Source organism: Culex quinquefasciatus, chromosome 2 (genome assembly GCF_015732765.1).
Source record: "Culex quinquefasciatus strain JHB chromosome 2, VPISU_Cqui_1.0_pri_paternal, whole genome shotgun sequence".
NCBI classification, from domain to species: domain Eukaryota; kingdom Metazoa; phylum Arthropoda; class Insecta; order Diptera; family Culicidae; genus Culex; species Culex quinquefasciatus.
The window spans coordinates 138,787,589-138,805,011 of NC_051862.1; the positions used below are offsets into that span (position 1 = coordinate 138,787,589).

Here is a 17,423-nt window from a genome sequence, read left to right on the forward strand (position 1 = left end):
GGAATTTTGTAACCCCGGAAAATTGAACGCTCTACAGAGGATTGAAAAAAAACATCTTTTCGAGCATATTGGCTACTAAAAAACATTTTAATGAATTACTATAAGTTTAGTATTGTTTATAAATCAAATTTCTAGTTTGATTAAATTGTACTTGTCTCGTCTCGTTAAATAATGGGTTGATTCTGAGAGCATGGTAATGTATAACGTCCATCATTAAAATTACGCAAAAATTCGATCATCCCTACCCATTTCACGCTTCCTTTCGGCCCTGCTCGTGCTCGTCGTCTTCGACATCGTTCGCGATCTTCGTTCGTGGTCCGCGAGAAAAGCGCGATCGCAGACCCAGGCCCAGGCCGTTGTTGGCCCGTCCCGACTCGAGTCAGTAAGCTGTGAACGATCGGACGCACCAGATCGACCGAGAAAGTGTGGTCGTCGCCGCGTCGTCGTCTTCTAACCACCATCGGACCTGCCGTCGCCGTCTGAAAGGAACCGAGACCGGGAGCCGCCCTCCCCAGTGCGAACCCTCTCCCCCCCCCCCCCGCGACCTGCTCCACCAAGTTGGGTCTTTGCTGGACGGGACGAGAAAAACGAAGGAAAAAAAAAGTTGAAAAGTGCCAATTTTGGGGGAAAATACGAACGAGAGAGGTTTTTCCAAACGGTTTTTCCGGATAAGTTATTATTAGTGAAGTTCCTAAATTAGTGCGTGTCGTGCCCATTTCTCTACCTTCGGGAAAATTCGGGGCCAGATGAAGAAAGGGAAAATTAAATAGAAAATACCACAAAGGGAACAGGAGGAAAATCAACGAGAGAATTTTCGGTGTTGACATTAGTTTTTCCCTATTATTTTTGGAGTCTTCTGGTAAAAATAGTTCCAAAGTGCCCCCAACTTGTGCTGACCGTGGAGGAAAAGTAAAGGGTCAATTAGTGCTGTGATCATCAGAAAAAGAAAATATAAATATTCCCAACAAGTCCAACGGAAAATTCAAGTTGTAACAAGTGTGGTGCTACTCCAAGTGTGTGTTCCCGCCAGTGTTCGGGAGAGTGTTACACCTGCCTGAAGCTGGCAACGATTCGGTTCTGCTAGGAGGAGAGGAGGAAACGAGCCCTTGGGCCTCAAGGGGGCCACCATGGGCACCCCCGTTAAATGGTGAGGACCGCAGGATCGGATTACGGCGCGGATTGGACTCTTGGAAACTGCTGGTGCTGACGACTGAGTGAAGTTCAAGTTTGTTGCTTACTCAGGAAATGGGGAATTTGTGCGATGGCAGAGCGACGGCTTTTTTGGCGAACTGGTGCAAAACAGATCCCAGGGGATCGGTGCGAATTTGTTTGGTCTGGGAGTTACATGAAAACATGAAACAGTTAGACTGGTATACTATATATGATAATATAAGTGGTTACAAATCTATTGAAATCTTGAATCACGTTCATGAGAAGCGAACCAAACAATGTTTAATTTTCCCTCTTTAATTTTTGTTAAATAAATAAAAAAAAACTGGTCAAGCTTCCGACGGATATCAAGATTATTCATTCGTTCATTTGTTTAAAAAGATTAACAAATATTTTATTTTTTGTATCACTCAATAATCATGCTTAAAATGGTTACCAACTTAGGAGTCTTTTTCATTGAAATTTTGTAGTATTTTTGAAAATAAATCCTCAAATTTTTCGAGTCATCACTAAAGGGGGTGAAATGTATTTTATAAAATATTTGCAACGGCTGAAGGCCGAAGAAAATATTTTCAATGTTTATGTCGTCCTAAAAGAATGCTTTTTCAATCCTGAAAATTTCAACTTGAGAAAAACTAAAAATAGGTCAAAATAAATTTTCTTTCCTTTAGTTTGATTTTAAATGATGATGAGCTCAAATATTTAGAATGTTAGAGATAGTGTACAATACCAGATAAAAAAATACTTTTAATGAACCCTCCATTTCATTTGAATTTAAAACAAATGGATTTTGAAAATTAATCCGTTCATAAAAAGTTCTTGATTTTGTCTAATCTATTAAAATTGGCTGAGGCCGTTGCAAATATGTTTCAAAGTTTATGTCGCCCTTCCTCAAACTCGGAATAATCAGGGGGCAGAAATCTCCTAAATCTTCAAAATTACAATAGAGGTAGACGTCATATCAAGTGAAAACTATTTGAAACGCTTTTAAAATCATGTTTAGGTAGCATTTTTGGATTCGATTGAAAATATTTGAAAATTCAGTGAAATTCCAGTCTACAGTACCACAAAAAAACATTTTTTTTCTTCAAAACATATATGTTTTGAAAACTTCATATTGCAAAACAACTGAGAAGCTGTAAAACGCATTTTAAAATTCTTTTTTGCAACTCCGTCGTGAAACTACTTACTTTTCCTGTCATTCTTGAACGACGAAATAGCCTACTTTTCTGTACCAAAAATAACAGAATCGAATAGCAACACTTTTCAAAATAAATGTTGAAAAGTTCTACTTTTCAGCACTCAAATGGGTGCTGAAAAGTTGAACTTTTCAGCACTTGTTTCGAAAAGTAACACTTTTCAACATTTTTTTGATTTAAACAATTTATTGACAAAATACATGAAAATTTGACATAAAACTTCACTCAGTGTGTGTTTTTTGGAATTGCAAAAAATGTTGTATGGAACTCGTTGCAAAACTTGATTTTTTCAGCACTCTTCGTATTTATCCAACTCGGTGAACCTCGTTGGATAAATGTACGACTCGTGCTGAAAAAATCCTCTTTTTGCAACTTGTTGCATAAACTACTATTTCAATCCTGAAAATTTCAACTTGTGAAAAACTAAAAATAGGTCAAAATAAATTTTCCTTCTTTTACTTAGATTTTTAATGATGATGGGCTCAAATATTTAGAATGTTAGAGATAGTGTACAGTACTAGATTAAAAAAAAAATTGAAACTTGACAATTTTAATGAACCCTCCATTGGATTTTGAAAATGAATCTGTTCATAAAAAGTTTTTTATTTTGTCTAATCTAGTAAAATTTGCTGACCGTTGCAAATATTTTTCAAAGTTTATGTCGCCCTCCCTCGAACTCGGAATAATCAAGGGGCAAAAAATCGAAAATCTTCAAAATTATAATGGAAGTAGACGTCATATCAAGTGAAAACTTTTTTAAACGCTTTTAAAATCATGTCTAGGTAGCATTTTTGGATTCGATTGAAAATATTTGAAAATTCTGTGAAATTCCGGTCTACAGTACCGCAAAAAAAAACATTTTTTTTTCTTAAAAACATATATGTTTTGAAAACTTCATATTGCAGCACAACTGAGAAGGTGTAAAACGCATTTTACAATTCTTTTTTCATTCAAATGTTCATACCATGGCTTGCAATTTCAATTTTTATATTTTTGTATTTCTTTGCCCAACCTCTCTCGACCAGAATCGAATGACATAAACTTCAAAAATCATGCAATGGCCTACTTTCATTTTCAAACGATAATTAATTTCAAAATGTTTGATAAAAGCAAAACAAGTTTATTTTTAATTAGTCAGAAACAATAAAATAAATATTATTAAACATGCCTTAAGCTTGTAGAAGGTAGGATAAAGAAGAAATAGAAAGTTGCGTGCTGGGGAAATGTTAAATGTAAAATTAAAATTGTTTCAATAAAGACATAATTTTATTAAAAAAAAGCCCAACTAACGCTGCCATTTTTAGAAGAAAATCTTGTGATATTTTTGTGATTCATTCATCAAAAATATGTATGCGAATATCAAAAATCGTTTACATTTTGAGTACATTTAGTCTTTCACGATTGACCTCTTTTCCTTCGATTTGATTGATTGATAACTTGAGATTTTTTTATGTCGCACCTACATGCCGGTAATTGTTTTCCACGGGGTAATTTTATTAAACTTTCACGCTTCCCGGCTTAACCTCACTCGAGTGAAAGCACTGCGACCGCACTAACTACTCTGAGCGATCTTGTCCCTTCGGGTTCACGGCATTAAGGACTCGCTGCCCAGAAGGTATCAACGAACTTAATTGCCTGTCGTACACGCCGAGGTGAAACTGATAGTCTTTAAAAAGTTTGCTGCTGTTTTTTTTACTGCGGCTGTGCCTGTCGATGTCGAGAGACGGTAAATAACCGAATTAAATTGAGCAATTTATAAGTACACAAGCAAAATGCACGATTTTTTTTTCGTGGCGCACCGCAGTCTCGAATTTCGCCAACCTGGCCGCAAAAGTTTAAAGCCTTTTGACCGTAGCTAAAAACAAGTAAGAGGTTGTGGGTTATATGTTTAAATTTTTAATACATTATCATTTTTCACACCGAAAACTTAATTTTAAAATACATTCAAATTAAATGAATCGTGATAAAAAATTCCAAAAAACATTAAATGTTATTATTTGACTGAACATTACAATTTTTTTAAGCAGGTTTTGCAAGGATTTTACCCAACATCCAAAACATTACGATGCCTCTGTTCTCCCTTTTACTAAGTTTCCTGGGATTCCTATGTAGTTAGGAGAAGAGAGCACAGAGGCATCGATTTATTGTCAGAGAACAAATTGAACAGCTGGATTGAATTTGATTGTTGAGTAGTGCATCGCAACAGGTTTGGGGAAAATAGCAGTGCCACCAGGCTTAAGAAACTATTTTTTCTTACTTGAAAATTTCATTTAGTATGTTTTATTCTGGTCGAGGTTGAGGAGTGAGAGCAAGCAAGTAAATAAGAAGATTTATTTTATTTTCATAAAAATTCCGCAAAAAATATACTTCTGAAGCTGAAGTTATTATTGTTAGTGGATTTTTTCCTCTGAATTCAAATCCGCTTCCAAACTTGTTCTGTATAATCATAATTTTGAGCAAATCCGTTTAAAATGTTGATATTTGTGCTGTTGATTCATGTTTAAGACATTTACTGATCATTTGATGTATATTTAGGAAAAAATGGCTGTAAACACTATCTCAAAAATAATTTGACGTACCGTCCTCAGGGGTGATATTGGATCTGGGGAGTGAGATTGGGTGATACAAATGTTAGCATTTTTGTGTGACCCATTCTCTCACCCAGACCCAATGTCGGCCCAATGACCCAATGTATTGACGGTAACAATTTATCTCTATTTTAAGGGTGACAATAGTCAAGGAAGTAGTCATCTTATTCCAATAATGTCAAATTTAAAAAAAAATCTATTTCTGAAGTGAAACAAGTATGTTTGTGTTATTGAGTAAAACTGTGTAACATTAATCAGTGCTTCAAAACTAGCCATTTGTTAGTACGTGCTTCAAGGTCCCAAAAAATAGGGTAGAGGACCCTGAAAACGCCTACTTTATAGTGGGAATCTAGGAAATTTGAAGAGAATTTAATGACAAGTTATGGTTTGTCGGTTCTATTTATTGTAGAACGTTGATAAACTATTTGATTTTATGTTTTAATCAAAAAAATGTGTTTTAATAAAGTGCTCTGAAGTGCCTCTTTTGCCCCCCTAAATTCAATTAACGCCCACCCTTGGAACAATTTTTCGCCCACGACCAAAAATCAAAAAATCAAAAGAAAAAAAGACAAAAAGCAAAGCAACTATGGTCTCACTTTCATACACAACTTGTTCCCGAAGCTCAATTTCATTGATGTGCACGTATTTTGTTGTAAAACAAATTGAAGTTCAAAAAACCCTAGGAGTTTTTTTTAACAGATATCCTACTAATTTTGAGGTTCTCTGTCTATTCCAACTAAAACTAAAACATGTTCTCACTCATAAAAATATGACTTAATCAAAATTCTTGACTGAAGTCATGTGTTCCTATTCACCCAAGATAAGGGCACACAGTTACAATTAGCTCCATGTTGTTGTTGATTTTATTAGGGGAACCCTATGGGTCATTCGCTCCCAATTTGACTCAATAGAAAACATCGAGTACCTATTAAATAATAATATTAAAGCATATAAGATATTTTGAAGGATATTGCTGTTTCAAGAAAAAAATATTTTCAAATTTTTTAAACCAAGACTAACATTTCAAAAGGGCCCAACATTCAATATTACGCCCTTTTAAAATGTTAGTCTTGGTTTAAAAATTTTGAAAATATATTTTTCGAAAAGATCGGAAAATTTCACAAATGTTTCATATTTTAACATTGAAAATCGGACAATTAGTTGCTGAGATATCGACATTAGAAAATGGTGTGTTGTTTGGGTGAGACTTAGAAAACATCAATTTTCCTGTTTTTAAACCTTTGCATGGCAATATCTCAGCAACTAAGGGTCGTATCAACAAAGTTCGAAAAAGCAAAATATAGAGAATTTTCTCAGCTTTTCAAAAATATATTTTTTAAAAGTGGGCAAACATGGGCACTATTTTAATAAAAATGAAAAACTGCGACTATTTTCAAAAAAGTTACCTAAAAATGGTTATAACTTGAAAACGGTGCACTTTATCAAAAATTCGCTAAAGTACTTTTTGATTGCAAATTCTATTTTACATCGAAAAATGAAGTTGAAAAATTTTTGCGACCGATATTTCGATTTTTTTAAAAAATCAGTATTGATTCAAAAAATCATAACTCGGTCAAAGATTTTTTGCCCAACCTGGAAATTTCTGAAAAGTTGGCATTTTATGTCCTCTAAAACATATCAAAAAATAAAAAAAATAAAAATGTTTTTTTGCAAATCAAGTTTTAGTGACAAAAAGTTTAGTAAAAAATCGCCAAAATTTTTTTTTACCGTGTATCATTTTTTTACAGTGTAGACCGTATCCATACCTACAACTTTGCCGAAGACACCAAATCGATCAAAAAATTCCTTCACAAGATACAGATTTTTGAGTTTTCATACATCATTTTTGTATGGCCAGCTGCCAAATTTGTATGGAAAATCTAATGATGCAAAATGGCTTCTTTGGGCATACCGAAGGCACCAAAAAAGTTTCAGTCGGATTAAAAAATCCACAAAAATTCGAATGACCGAAATCTGGGAGAACTGCTCAGTTCTAAGCTCGTCTGGATGCGCGCTTGTGTTGGGGAAAAAATGACTGGAAAAATATGAAAATAGGTAAAAGATTATAATGAAAGACTGTAGAACAGGCCACAGAAATGACCACAAAAACTTTCGAACCAAAAATTTGGAGGAGGGGTAATCAAGAGAGACTGCTTTCTCTTTAGAACGACTTGTCCATAATTTTTTTTGAAGGCTTGTATCAAAACTTAATTGAGCATAACTGCATCTTCTTAAGGTGAAACCGTTGATCATTTTTGAAGAAAATTGAGCATCACTATAAAATATTCTGTATTAAATTCAATTTGACGAATTTCAGCAACAAAAGGAATCAGCGTGTGCTGGTTGTTGCCTTCTTGAAGCCACTGAAGGAATTTTTGATCTAAATCAACTGTGCTTCAAAATTTATATAAGTTTGTGGCACAGTCATTGACGTCCTAGTTGGCAATCATTGATTAATGACGATTTCCATAACTTCACAAGGAATGGGATAATCGTTACCAAAAGGAATCAGAATGCGTAGGGCACTATTCTTAACAAATTGTTGAAGGAATTTTTTCAAAATATTGAAAGCGACGCAAAATTTATATCTTCGAACGAAAAATCATGACAATGATGGAAGTCTTCACGTTAAATAGATTTTTTGGAAAAAAATAAGACGGATGTGTATTAGGGTGGGTACACTTTTCAAAAAGTTCTCCGATCAAGTTTTAGTATGGTTCCGCTTGTAGGGCATGCCGATAGGGACTTTCATGCCAAATATAACCTCATTTGGTTGTAAACTGGCTGCGCGCATCAGGGTTAAATTTTACAAGGGAATTACTATGGGAAATTGGAACTTTTTGTTCAAACGCTCCTACAGGTCTGGGAAAATCACGCGCCAACTTCTGGTATGGTTCTGGTAACTGTTTTCCCTGAAAAAGTATCAAATTTTCCTTAGCATGCTATGAAAGCTTGATGCACACCGCGACGCCATATGCCAGGTAGCTACCACGTGGGTGTTTGAACAAAAAGTTCCAATTTCCCATAGTAATTCCAATGTAAAATTTAACCGTGATGCGCGCAGCCAGTTTACAACCAAATGATTTGATCTCGGCATGAAAGTCCCTATCGGCATGCCCTACAAGCGGAACCATACTAAAACCCTAATGTGTATAAGAAATGCAAAAAAAAAAGAAATTTATCGATTAAGTGATTTGAAAGTTGTTAAATAAAATTCCCTAATTATTTCACATTTCACAATTAACATTTTCCAAAATCATCAATTTTTTAAGTGTCTCCGATTATCTTTGTGAAAATCATTACTAACGTGCAAATTTATTATTAATCTCGAAAACGTGCCACACCCACGCACGAGGTCGTTCAACCAACCAGCCAGTTATCGCGCCCAGTCCAGTTTTGCACACAGTTTTTCCAGCTGTGGGTTCACGAAGCACATGTTTCAAGCGCAGTCGAACACATTCGGTATCGTTTCTAAGCCGTTTCCCGGCCGCTTACATCATATCCCTTTCATTCATGAAAATTTCGCTCGTTGTTCACAACGGACTGGGCGCTTCTTCTTGGCCAGCATCCTCCAGCACCCGATAAGAACAGACTTGACTTCATTCAGAACACCAGCCACGCTTATCAGCAACTTTGCAGTTCACACAGAGCTGACGGGGTTTTTTTTCTTTCATATTTTTCCTGTATTGCTCAAGATGTGCCATTTGTTCTGTTTATTTTTAGGTTAATAACGACCACGCTTCTTTTATGGTTCGGACAGCATACTACGGCGGTATGTCCACGCTTTGGCCCCACTTCCGGTAACCTCCTTATAATATGGCATTGTTTTCGTTTGTTTTCCATCCTCCTGTGTAGCAATTCTGGCAAGATCTCACGGGCGGCGTGGGCTTGTTCAACCGAAACGATCGAGACTACGCGCGACCACCGGCACAGCCGTACATCGATCCTAGCTACAATGTGATAGACACGGTCAGTGGTGCCCAAGGGCCACCTTCGCGGAACTGCACCTCGGGAACCGGATGTTGTACGCCAAAGTGTTTCGCCGAAAAGGGCAACCGAGGTTTCCCGGGACCACCGGGCTTGCAAGGCCCCAAGGGTATGCAAGGATTCACCGGTGCCGAAGGTTTGCCCGGAAGCAAGGGCTCCAAGGGAGAACCAGGTCCGATTGGACCGCTCGGAGTTAAGGGTGACCGAGGTCGCGAAGGTCTGCCCGGATATCCGGGTGTTCCCGGAACCAACGGACTACCTGGAGTTGCCGGTGCACCAGGTATCCCTGGTGTTGACGGTTGCAACGGAACGGATGGACTTCCCGGATTGCCTGGTCTCAAGGGTGAACCCGGTCCTCGAGGTTATCCCGGTATTCGAGGTGACAAGGGAGAAAAAGGTGAAGGTGCTCGTGAACCGGAAAACTACAACAAGGGTCAAAAGGGTGAACCAGGCCACGATGGTGCTGAAGGTCTGCAAGGGCGACAAGGATCACCGGGTGAGCGAGGCTCCGAAGGACGACCAGGACAGCCCGGTATTCCTGGACCCGGTGGCCCCAAAGGTGACAAAGGTATCAAGGGCTTCTGCATCAAGGGTATCAAGGGTGAAAAGGGTGAAAAAGGTGTCGAAATTGGATCTGTCAGTGGAAGCGAAACGGTAACTGGTCCCCAAGGTCAAAAGGGCGACAAAGGTATAGATGGAGTGCCCGGCATTTCCGGCGAGAAGGGACAAGCTGGAGAACGTGGACCGTCTGGCGATCGTGGCTTGAAGGGAGAAAAGGGTCTTCCGGGACAACCTGGTCCTAGAGTAAGTGATCTTATAACTGATTTCCTTCGTTAATCTAATCAACAACTTTTTTTTTGTTAACAGGGTCGCGACGGTAACTTTGGTCCAGTTGGTTTGACGGGACAGAAGGGTGACCGAGGTATCGAAGGATTGCACGGATTGAAGGGTAATCCAGGTCCCAAAGGTGAATCTGGAAGAGACGGTTCGGCTGGATTGCAAGGTATTCCCGGACCGCCAGGTCCTCCAGGTGGTGGTGAAGGACGTCCCGGTGCTCCTGGACCAAAAGGTCCCCGCGGTTATCCTGGTCCGCAAGGTCCCAAAGGTATGGATGGATTCCCGGGTGATCCAGGACCACGTGGTCAAGTCGGTCCCAAGGGCGGCCAAGGCATTCCTGGACGACCAGGTCCGGAAGGTTTCCCCGGTGATAAGGGCGAGAAAGGAGAAGGTGGTGCTATAGGATTACCTGGACCGCAAGGACCACGTGGATTCCCCGGTGCTCCTGGAGCGGAAGGTCTCCGAGGAGATACTGGTGAGCCGGGAGTTGGTATTCCTGGTCAGAAGGGTAACCCCGGTATGGCAGGGTAAGTGTAGCCGGCAACGCGTTGTTTGATCATGTCTTTTATATTTTTTCTTGTGTTTTTTCACAGATTCCCTGGTTTGAAAGGACAGAAAGGTGAAGCTGGTTTCAAGGGATTGATGGGTGCTCCTGGTGACGCGAAGGAAGGTCGCCCTGGTCTGCCAGGTAGACCGGGTCGTGACGGAGAAAAGGGCGAGTCAGGTCGACCAGGTTTGCCAGGACTGAAGGGAGAACGTGGTGACAAGGGAGAGATCGGAGGCCGTTGTTCGGACTGTAGGCCAGGAATGAAAGGCGAGAAGGGAGAACGAGGATACGATGGAACACCTGGGCGCCCGGGTACACCTGGACCGTCCGGCGAACGTGGTTATCCTGGAGAAATGGGTATTGATGGAAGTCCAGGACTGCGTGGTGCACCTGGTCAAAAGGGAGAGCCTGGATTAGCCGGCATACCTGGTGCTGATGGTGAGCGCGGAGAATCGGCCATTGTCGATCTGAATCAGATCAAACCGGAAAAGGGCGAACGAGGTGAACGTGGTGAACCAGGTCCGTATGGTCCGAAGGGAGACATCGGTCCCAGAGGCCCAATTGGTCAACCCGGTCAGAGAGGCTTCACAGGTCCCAAGGGAGATAAGGGAAGGCCCGGAGAGCCAGGAATCGATGGAACACCTGGTGCTTCAGGACGTGACGGTACTCCCGGAAAGCCGGGAGAATCAATCCGAGGAGAAAGTGGTGCTAAGGGCAACCCAGGTTACCCAGGTTTGAAGGGTGACAAAGGATACGCTGGTCTTAAAGGAGAGGCAGGTGTTTGTGCCTCTATTCCACCAAATCTAGAAGCTGCCGTTAAGGGTCCTCCTGGAGCGCAAGGCGAAAAAGGTTTTACTGGTCCGCAGGGTCCTCAGGGCGATAAGGGAGACAAGGGAGATCGTGGTTTGACTGGTCTTGGTGGTATTCCTGGTCCGCAGGGTCTTCCTGGTCCGGTTGGTCCGAGAGGTTTACCAGGCCCTCGCGGTGAAAAGGGTAATCCTGGACCTATGGGCTTCCCCGGCAACCCAGGTAAGGATGGTAATTCTGGTATTCCTGGTCTACCTGGATCCAAGGGCTCTAAGGGTGATCCTGGATTGTCAATGGTTGGTCCACCTGGTCCGCGAGGTGCTCAAGGATTGCGTGGTCCTAAAGGTGATCGTGGTGGCCCTGGTGATCGTGGAGACGTTGGTCAGCCCGGTATTGTCGGTTATCCTGGCGAGAAAGGTGATAGTGGAACTCCTGGAATCTCTGGTTTACCTGGTATGGTTGGTCCTAAGGGAGAACCCGGTCCGAAAGGTCCCGCTGGTCTTCCGGGAGCTCCTGGTCGTCCAGGTATTGATGGTGTTAAGGGTTTGATGGGTTTGAAGGGAGACGTTGGTGCTCAGGGTGTTATTGGTTGGCCAGGACAGAAAGGTGATACGGGCCCTCCCGGTAACGATGGTATGAAAGGTTTCCAGGGTCGCAAGGGAGTTCAAGGATTACCTGGTGCTGCTGGTCTTCCAGGTTTGCAGGGACCTAAGGGCGAACGTGGCGAAAAGGGCGATAAAGGAGAGTTCGGTTTGACTGGAGCTCCAGGTTTGACGGGTCCACCGGGACCTCTCGGTATGAAGGGCGACAAAGGATTGATGGGCCCACCTGGTCTTGAAGGTTTGCCTGGATTCGGCGGCGAGAAGGGAGATCGCGGGTTCACTGGTGCTCCAGGTCTTCCTGGTGAACCTGGTGCGTCTTCGGAGAAGGGACAAAAGGGTGAACCTGGTGCTCCTGGATTACGCGGAGTTGATGGACGACCGGGTCTGAATGGAATGGTTGGAATCAAGGGTGAACCTGGCTTGCCTGGATACGGAAGACAAGGTGCTACCGGCGAAAAGGGAGATCGCGGTAATCCTGGCTTGGATGGTTTGGCTGGACTTAACGGACAGAAGGGTGATGCTGGCGTCACTGGTTTCCCAGGAATTAAGGGCGATAAGGGTATTTCTGGTCTGCCGGGTATTCCTGGATCTCCTGGTATGGATGGTGCTCCGGGTCCTGAAGGCGCTCCTGGTCTAGCTGGATTGAATGGCGAGAAAGGTTCTAAGGGTGAGGCAGGTCGTATTGGAGAGCGTGGTGAGCGAGGAGAAAAGGGTGATTTGGGTCCTCCTGGTCCGCCTGGTTATATGGGTCTGAAGGGTGATCGAGGTGTTCCTGGAGAGCGTGGCACACCGGCTACCGTTGAGGCTATCAAGGGTGACAAGGGTGAGTCTGGATTCCCGGGTCCTGTTGGACTGCCAGGAAAGCCTGGATTGCCAGGTTTGGTTGGAGATATGGGTCTTCAGGGTCCACCTGGTGCACAAGGACAGCCAGGTTTCCCAGGACCACCAGGGCTGAACGGACTTCAGGGCATGAAGGGTGATATTGGTTTGATAGGAGAAAAGGGTGAACCTTGTCCGGTTGTTAAGGGTGAGAAGGGTCTGCCGGGACGTCCAGGCAAGAATGGTCGCGATGGTGGTCCAGGACCTGTTGGGGAGAAGGGAGACAAGGGTTTGCCTGGATTGGCCGGACCCCAAGGTATGCCTGGTTTACCTGGTCCGCTTGGAAGACAAGGAGAAAAGGGCGATCGAGGAGATTCGGGTATTGAAGGTCGCCCAGGAAAGGATGGTCTGCCTGGTCCTCAGGGAATTAAGGGAGAGCGAGGCTTCATTGGTGAGAAGGGTAACGCTGGTCCACCAGGATTCCCTGGTCCGCAAGGTGAGAAGGGAGATCGTGGTCGGGATGGTCGCGATGGATTCAACGGACCTCAAGGTATGAAGGGAGATCGTGGTCCACAAGGTTTGGAAGGTCCTCCGGGGTTGGTTGGTTTGTCTGGCGAGAAGGGAGACAAGGGACTTCGTGGTCCTCCTGGATTAGATGGTGTTTCTGGTGAGAAGGGTCAAAAGGGTGAAACTCCAGTGTTGCCACCACAGCGTAAGGGTCCGCCCGGTCCACCTGGTTACGATGGTCAGAAGGGAGACAAGGGCTTGCCTGGATTGCAGGGACCACCTGGTATTCCGGGAGCTCCTGGTGCTCCTGGTGAGGTCGGTCTGCGTGGTATCGAAGGTGCTCGTGGTCTTCAGGGACTTCGCGGTGAAATTGGTTTGGAAGGTCGTCCTGGACGTGATGGCTTCCCTGGAACGCCTGGTCCTAAGGGAGATCCGGGAGCAGCGTGTACGCATGCCCCTGACTATCTTACCGGAATTCTGCTTGTAAAACACAGTCAGTCCGAAGAGATTCCTCAGTGCGAACCGGGCCACACCAAGCTGTGGGACGGTTACTCGCTGTTGTATGTCGACGGAAACGACTACCCGCACAACCAGGATCTGGGTTCGGCCGGTTCTTGTGTGCGCAAGTTCTCTACGCTGCCAATTTTGGCTTGTGGCCAGAACAACGTCTGCAATTATGCCTCTCGAAACGACCGAACTTTCTGGTTGTCCACCTCGGCACCGATCCCGATGATGCCCGTCAGCGAGCACGAAATGCGACCGTACATTTCGCGCTGTACGGTGTGCGAGGCCACGTCCAACGTGATAGCCGTACACAGCCAGTCGCTAGCCATTCCGGAGTGTCCCAACGGCTGGGAGGGTCTGTGGATCGGCTACAGTTTCTTAATGGTGAGTTAACGGTGATTGGAGGGTTCTCATGGTTGTAATAACTAACGTGCTTTATTCTCATTTTCAGCACACTGCCGTTGGCCACGGTGGCGGTGGCCAGTCCCTGTCGGCTCCGGGCTCCTGTCTGGAGGACTTCCGGGCCACGCCCTTCATCGAGTGTAACGGTGGCAAGGGCCACTGTCACTACTACGAGACGCAGACCTCGTTCTGGCTCGTTTCGCTCGAGGACCACCAACAGTTCGAGCGGCCACAACAGCAGACCCTCAAGGCTGGTAATTTGCTCTCGAGAATATCCCGATGCCAGGTGTGCACCCGCGTCTAGGGCACTTCCATCTCGAGCAAGTCGAGCACAGTGAAGAAGAAGCAAATCTCTAATTTATACAAATAACGTGCCTTCTTAAGTTATTAGAAACTCGTTAGGGATTCGTTCTAAAAACAGTGAAGTAAAGCTAGAATTTATATTAAATAAAAGAAAAGTCCGAAAACAAACCAAAAATATGTAAAAAACTGAGAGTATGTAAGTAAACGAGTTTAAATTCCTGTAGCTTTTATACAACGGTATGCGCAAACGTGTTTTAGGTAATATTGGAGAAAAAAAACTGTGCTAGTTTCCTGTAGTTACATTGTTGTTAGTAATGCCACAATACTGCCCACTTTTTGGAATAATTGCCTTTAAAAAATAAATTAAACACCGCCAACTTTCCAGTAAACCTCCCGAGCAACGAATTTAGTTAGCAAGTAACGAAGTATATGTTTAGTTATACCAGTGCGACTAAGCTTGTGATTCAGTTTGAACTTTCGATTTATGTTTAACAGAGATAACAAAAAAAACCGCAAAACTGCCCCTCCAAGCGACTAAACATTCTCTTTTTCCGCAGACTCCAAGAGTAAACCATGGTTTGAGTTTTACCAGTAGTTAGAATCCATGTGTTCAAGATCGAGAGAGAAATTTAACAACTCAATCAATTTGAAGATAGTTTAACGATAAGATTACCAGCCATCATTGTGCCATCGCAAAACAAAACAAAAGAAAAAGCAAACAGTCATGATGATCGTACTTGAAATAAAATGTTGCCATTCAAACATAAACTCAGATACCGAAATTAAATAGCACCATAAAATGCAAGAAAAACTAGCGCGAATTTTGCAAAGCACAATGAAGTATGGAAGCATTTTGTAAACTGTACATTTCCGAACTATTTACGCTTAGTGTTGTAACCAAGTAACCAACTATCCTTCCCTCTCCCACGCCACCCCTACTTCTCTATCGTCCTTTTTAGTTTTCTTCTTCTTCTTCTTCAATTTGCGTCTCCATTCAGTGTAACAGAGTCAAAAAAAAAGGGTCGAAATAAAGTTCTTACACAAATAAAAATTAAAAGCATGTGTTTTTTTTTTCTTTAGCAAACAACGAAGAAGCCATTGTTATCAATTGTTTTTCCTCAAAATCTAAAAGTTTTCCAGAATCCCCAAATTAGTATTTTTTTTTTGTAACAAAAAAAATACAAAATGCTTTTATCATTGAAACAGTTATGCTCAAGGTTAAGCTGCTGATAAAAACCTTTCAAAATTTCATAAGACAGTTGAAAATATTTACCAATGTTTATGTCGCCCCCTTCCACCCCAAAAAATCAAAGAGCAAAACAATCAGAAAACTTAAGAATTTTAATGGAAGTGACAGTTTAATCAACTGAAAACAAATAGACATTCATTTTACTGCGTTTATCATATCATATTTGGCATGTTTGGAACCGTTTTAAAAGAATTCCTGTATCGTTTTTTTTGTGAAATTCTAATGTACAGAACTGCAAAAAAAAAAAACAAAAAACATTATGCAAAAAAAATCAACTAAACTTGGAAATATTGAAAACTAATGATTGCAAAACATCTAGACCTAAGCAATTCTCTACGTAATCGGCCGGTTTCGACCATTTTTATTTTTTGTATTTTTGTATTCGGTTCACCCATACTATTTTGTGTCATTGGTTCACCCATACAAGTCTCCATACAATTTTGGCTGCTGTCCATACAAAAATGGTAGTTAAATATTCAAGCAGCTGTAACTTTTCAGTGAATTTTCTGATTAATTTGGTGTCTTCGGCAAAGTTGTAGGTATTGTTGAGGACTATTGAGAAAAAATAGGTACACGAAAAAAATTGCCGTTTTTTATTAACTTTTTTCACAAAAACCAAATTTCCCGAATTACGTATTTTTTTCATTTATGAGATTTTTGATATGTTTTAGGGCACAACAATCCGCAACTTTTGAGCCATAGAGAAGTATGGTAAATAAATCTGCCGCGGAGTTATGATTTTTTGAAAAAAATAGTGATTTTCGGGAAAAATTTAAATTTCATGCAAAAACAAATTTGGCTTAATTTTTTTTATGTAAAATTGAATTTGCAATCGAAAAGTACTCAACAGATTTTTTGATAAAGGGCTCCGTTTTCAAGATATAGCCACCGAAAGTTTGATTTTCACGAAATATTTGCAGTTTTTCGTTTTTTGTTAAATAGTGACCATGAGTGATTATTTCTAAAAATTTTTTGAAAAGTTCAGAAAATTTGCTATAAAATTGTCTAAGAGACATTGAAGATTGGACCTTCTAAGTCTCACCCAAACAACCCAAAAAAAAGCAAAGCAATCCACTTTAAAGACCCCGGGTCTTTTGTGGTCTCTGTTGCAAGTTTCTAGTCGTTTTACTTCCCCATCCGATAGAAGGCCAGGAGGATAAGGCGGGAATTGAACCCGCGCCCCACAGCAACTTAGGAATCGGCAACCGAAGCCGCTAACCACCGCGCCACGAGGCCCTCCAAACAACCCATCATTTCTAATGTCGATATCTCAGCAACTATTGGTCTGAATTTCAATGTTAAAACATGAAACATCAATTTTAAAACACTTTTTTTATTTAACTGTTGAAACAACGGTTTGTAATTTCAATTTTTTATTTATTTTTTTTTGCAAATGCGCTGAAGTGAAAAAGTGACAATTGAAGCTAAAAATTATAAATTGTCAAATGTGAAATAATAAACAAACAGTTTTTCCTTCTAATTCTAAATTTAAACATTCTTTGACATCAGCAAGATAGACTGCTTGTACTCAAATCCACACTGGCCCATTTACATTGTTCTGGTAAATTTCATGTTGTTTTGATGAAAACTGCAATTAAGTTATAGAGATCCTGACGGGTATTAAAAAGAAAATAATAAACTGAAACAAAACGTTTTTTAGTCATGCACAAACAATAGTATGAATTGATTTTATAATTTATTCACAAATCTTGTAATAATTCTCTGTTTCCAATTTTTAAATGTAAATTAAAAATTCCTTAATTTAGCTTAGTTTGATACAATTTCCTAAAAATTTAAACAAATTCGATTTTAGCAAATTTTCAGTTATCAAAAGTCCGTCAATGAAAGATTAAATGTTTATTAAGACTCAATCTGATTTGAATGCGATTTCAATTGCCACAA

At 41.3% G+C, this 17,423-nt stretch overlaps 1 protein-coding gene across 1 annotated transcript; it reads left to right on the top strand.

Annotated features, from left to right (window-relative positions):
* Nucleotides 1–369: 369 nt before the first annotated feature.
* On the top strand, nucleotides 370–15,329 carry LOC6036646 (collagen alpha-1(IV) chain). Its single transcript, XM_038252023.1, has 6 exons — nucleotides 370–1,147; nucleotides 8,681–8,729; nucleotides 8,813–9,748; nucleotides 9,812–10,308; nucleotides 10,375–13,951; nucleotides 14,019–15,329. Exons 1-6 carry the CDS (start codon nucleotides 1,128–1,130, stop codon nucleotides 14,271–14,273), a joined length of 5,334 nt encoding a protein of 1,777 aa, XP_038107951.1. The 5' UTR covers nucleotides 370–1,127; the 3' UTR covers nucleotides 14,274–15,329.
* The last annotated feature ends 2,094 nt before the right edge of the window (nucleotides 15,330–17,423 follow it).

Bases quoted from the DNA above. Each gene is read 5' to 3' on its own strand.
- LOC6036646 (XM_038252023.1), top strand. From the start codon at position 1,128: ATGGGCACCCCCGTTAAATG. The intron at 10,309-10,374 runs GTAAGTGTAGCC...GTTTTTTCACAG, and splicing joins GGTAACCCCGGTATGGCAGG to ATTCCCTGGTTTGAAAGGAC. The intron at 13,952-14,018 runs GTGAGTTAACGG...TCTCATTTTCAG, and splicing joins TCGGCTACAGTTTCTTAATG to CACACTGCCGTTGGCCACGG.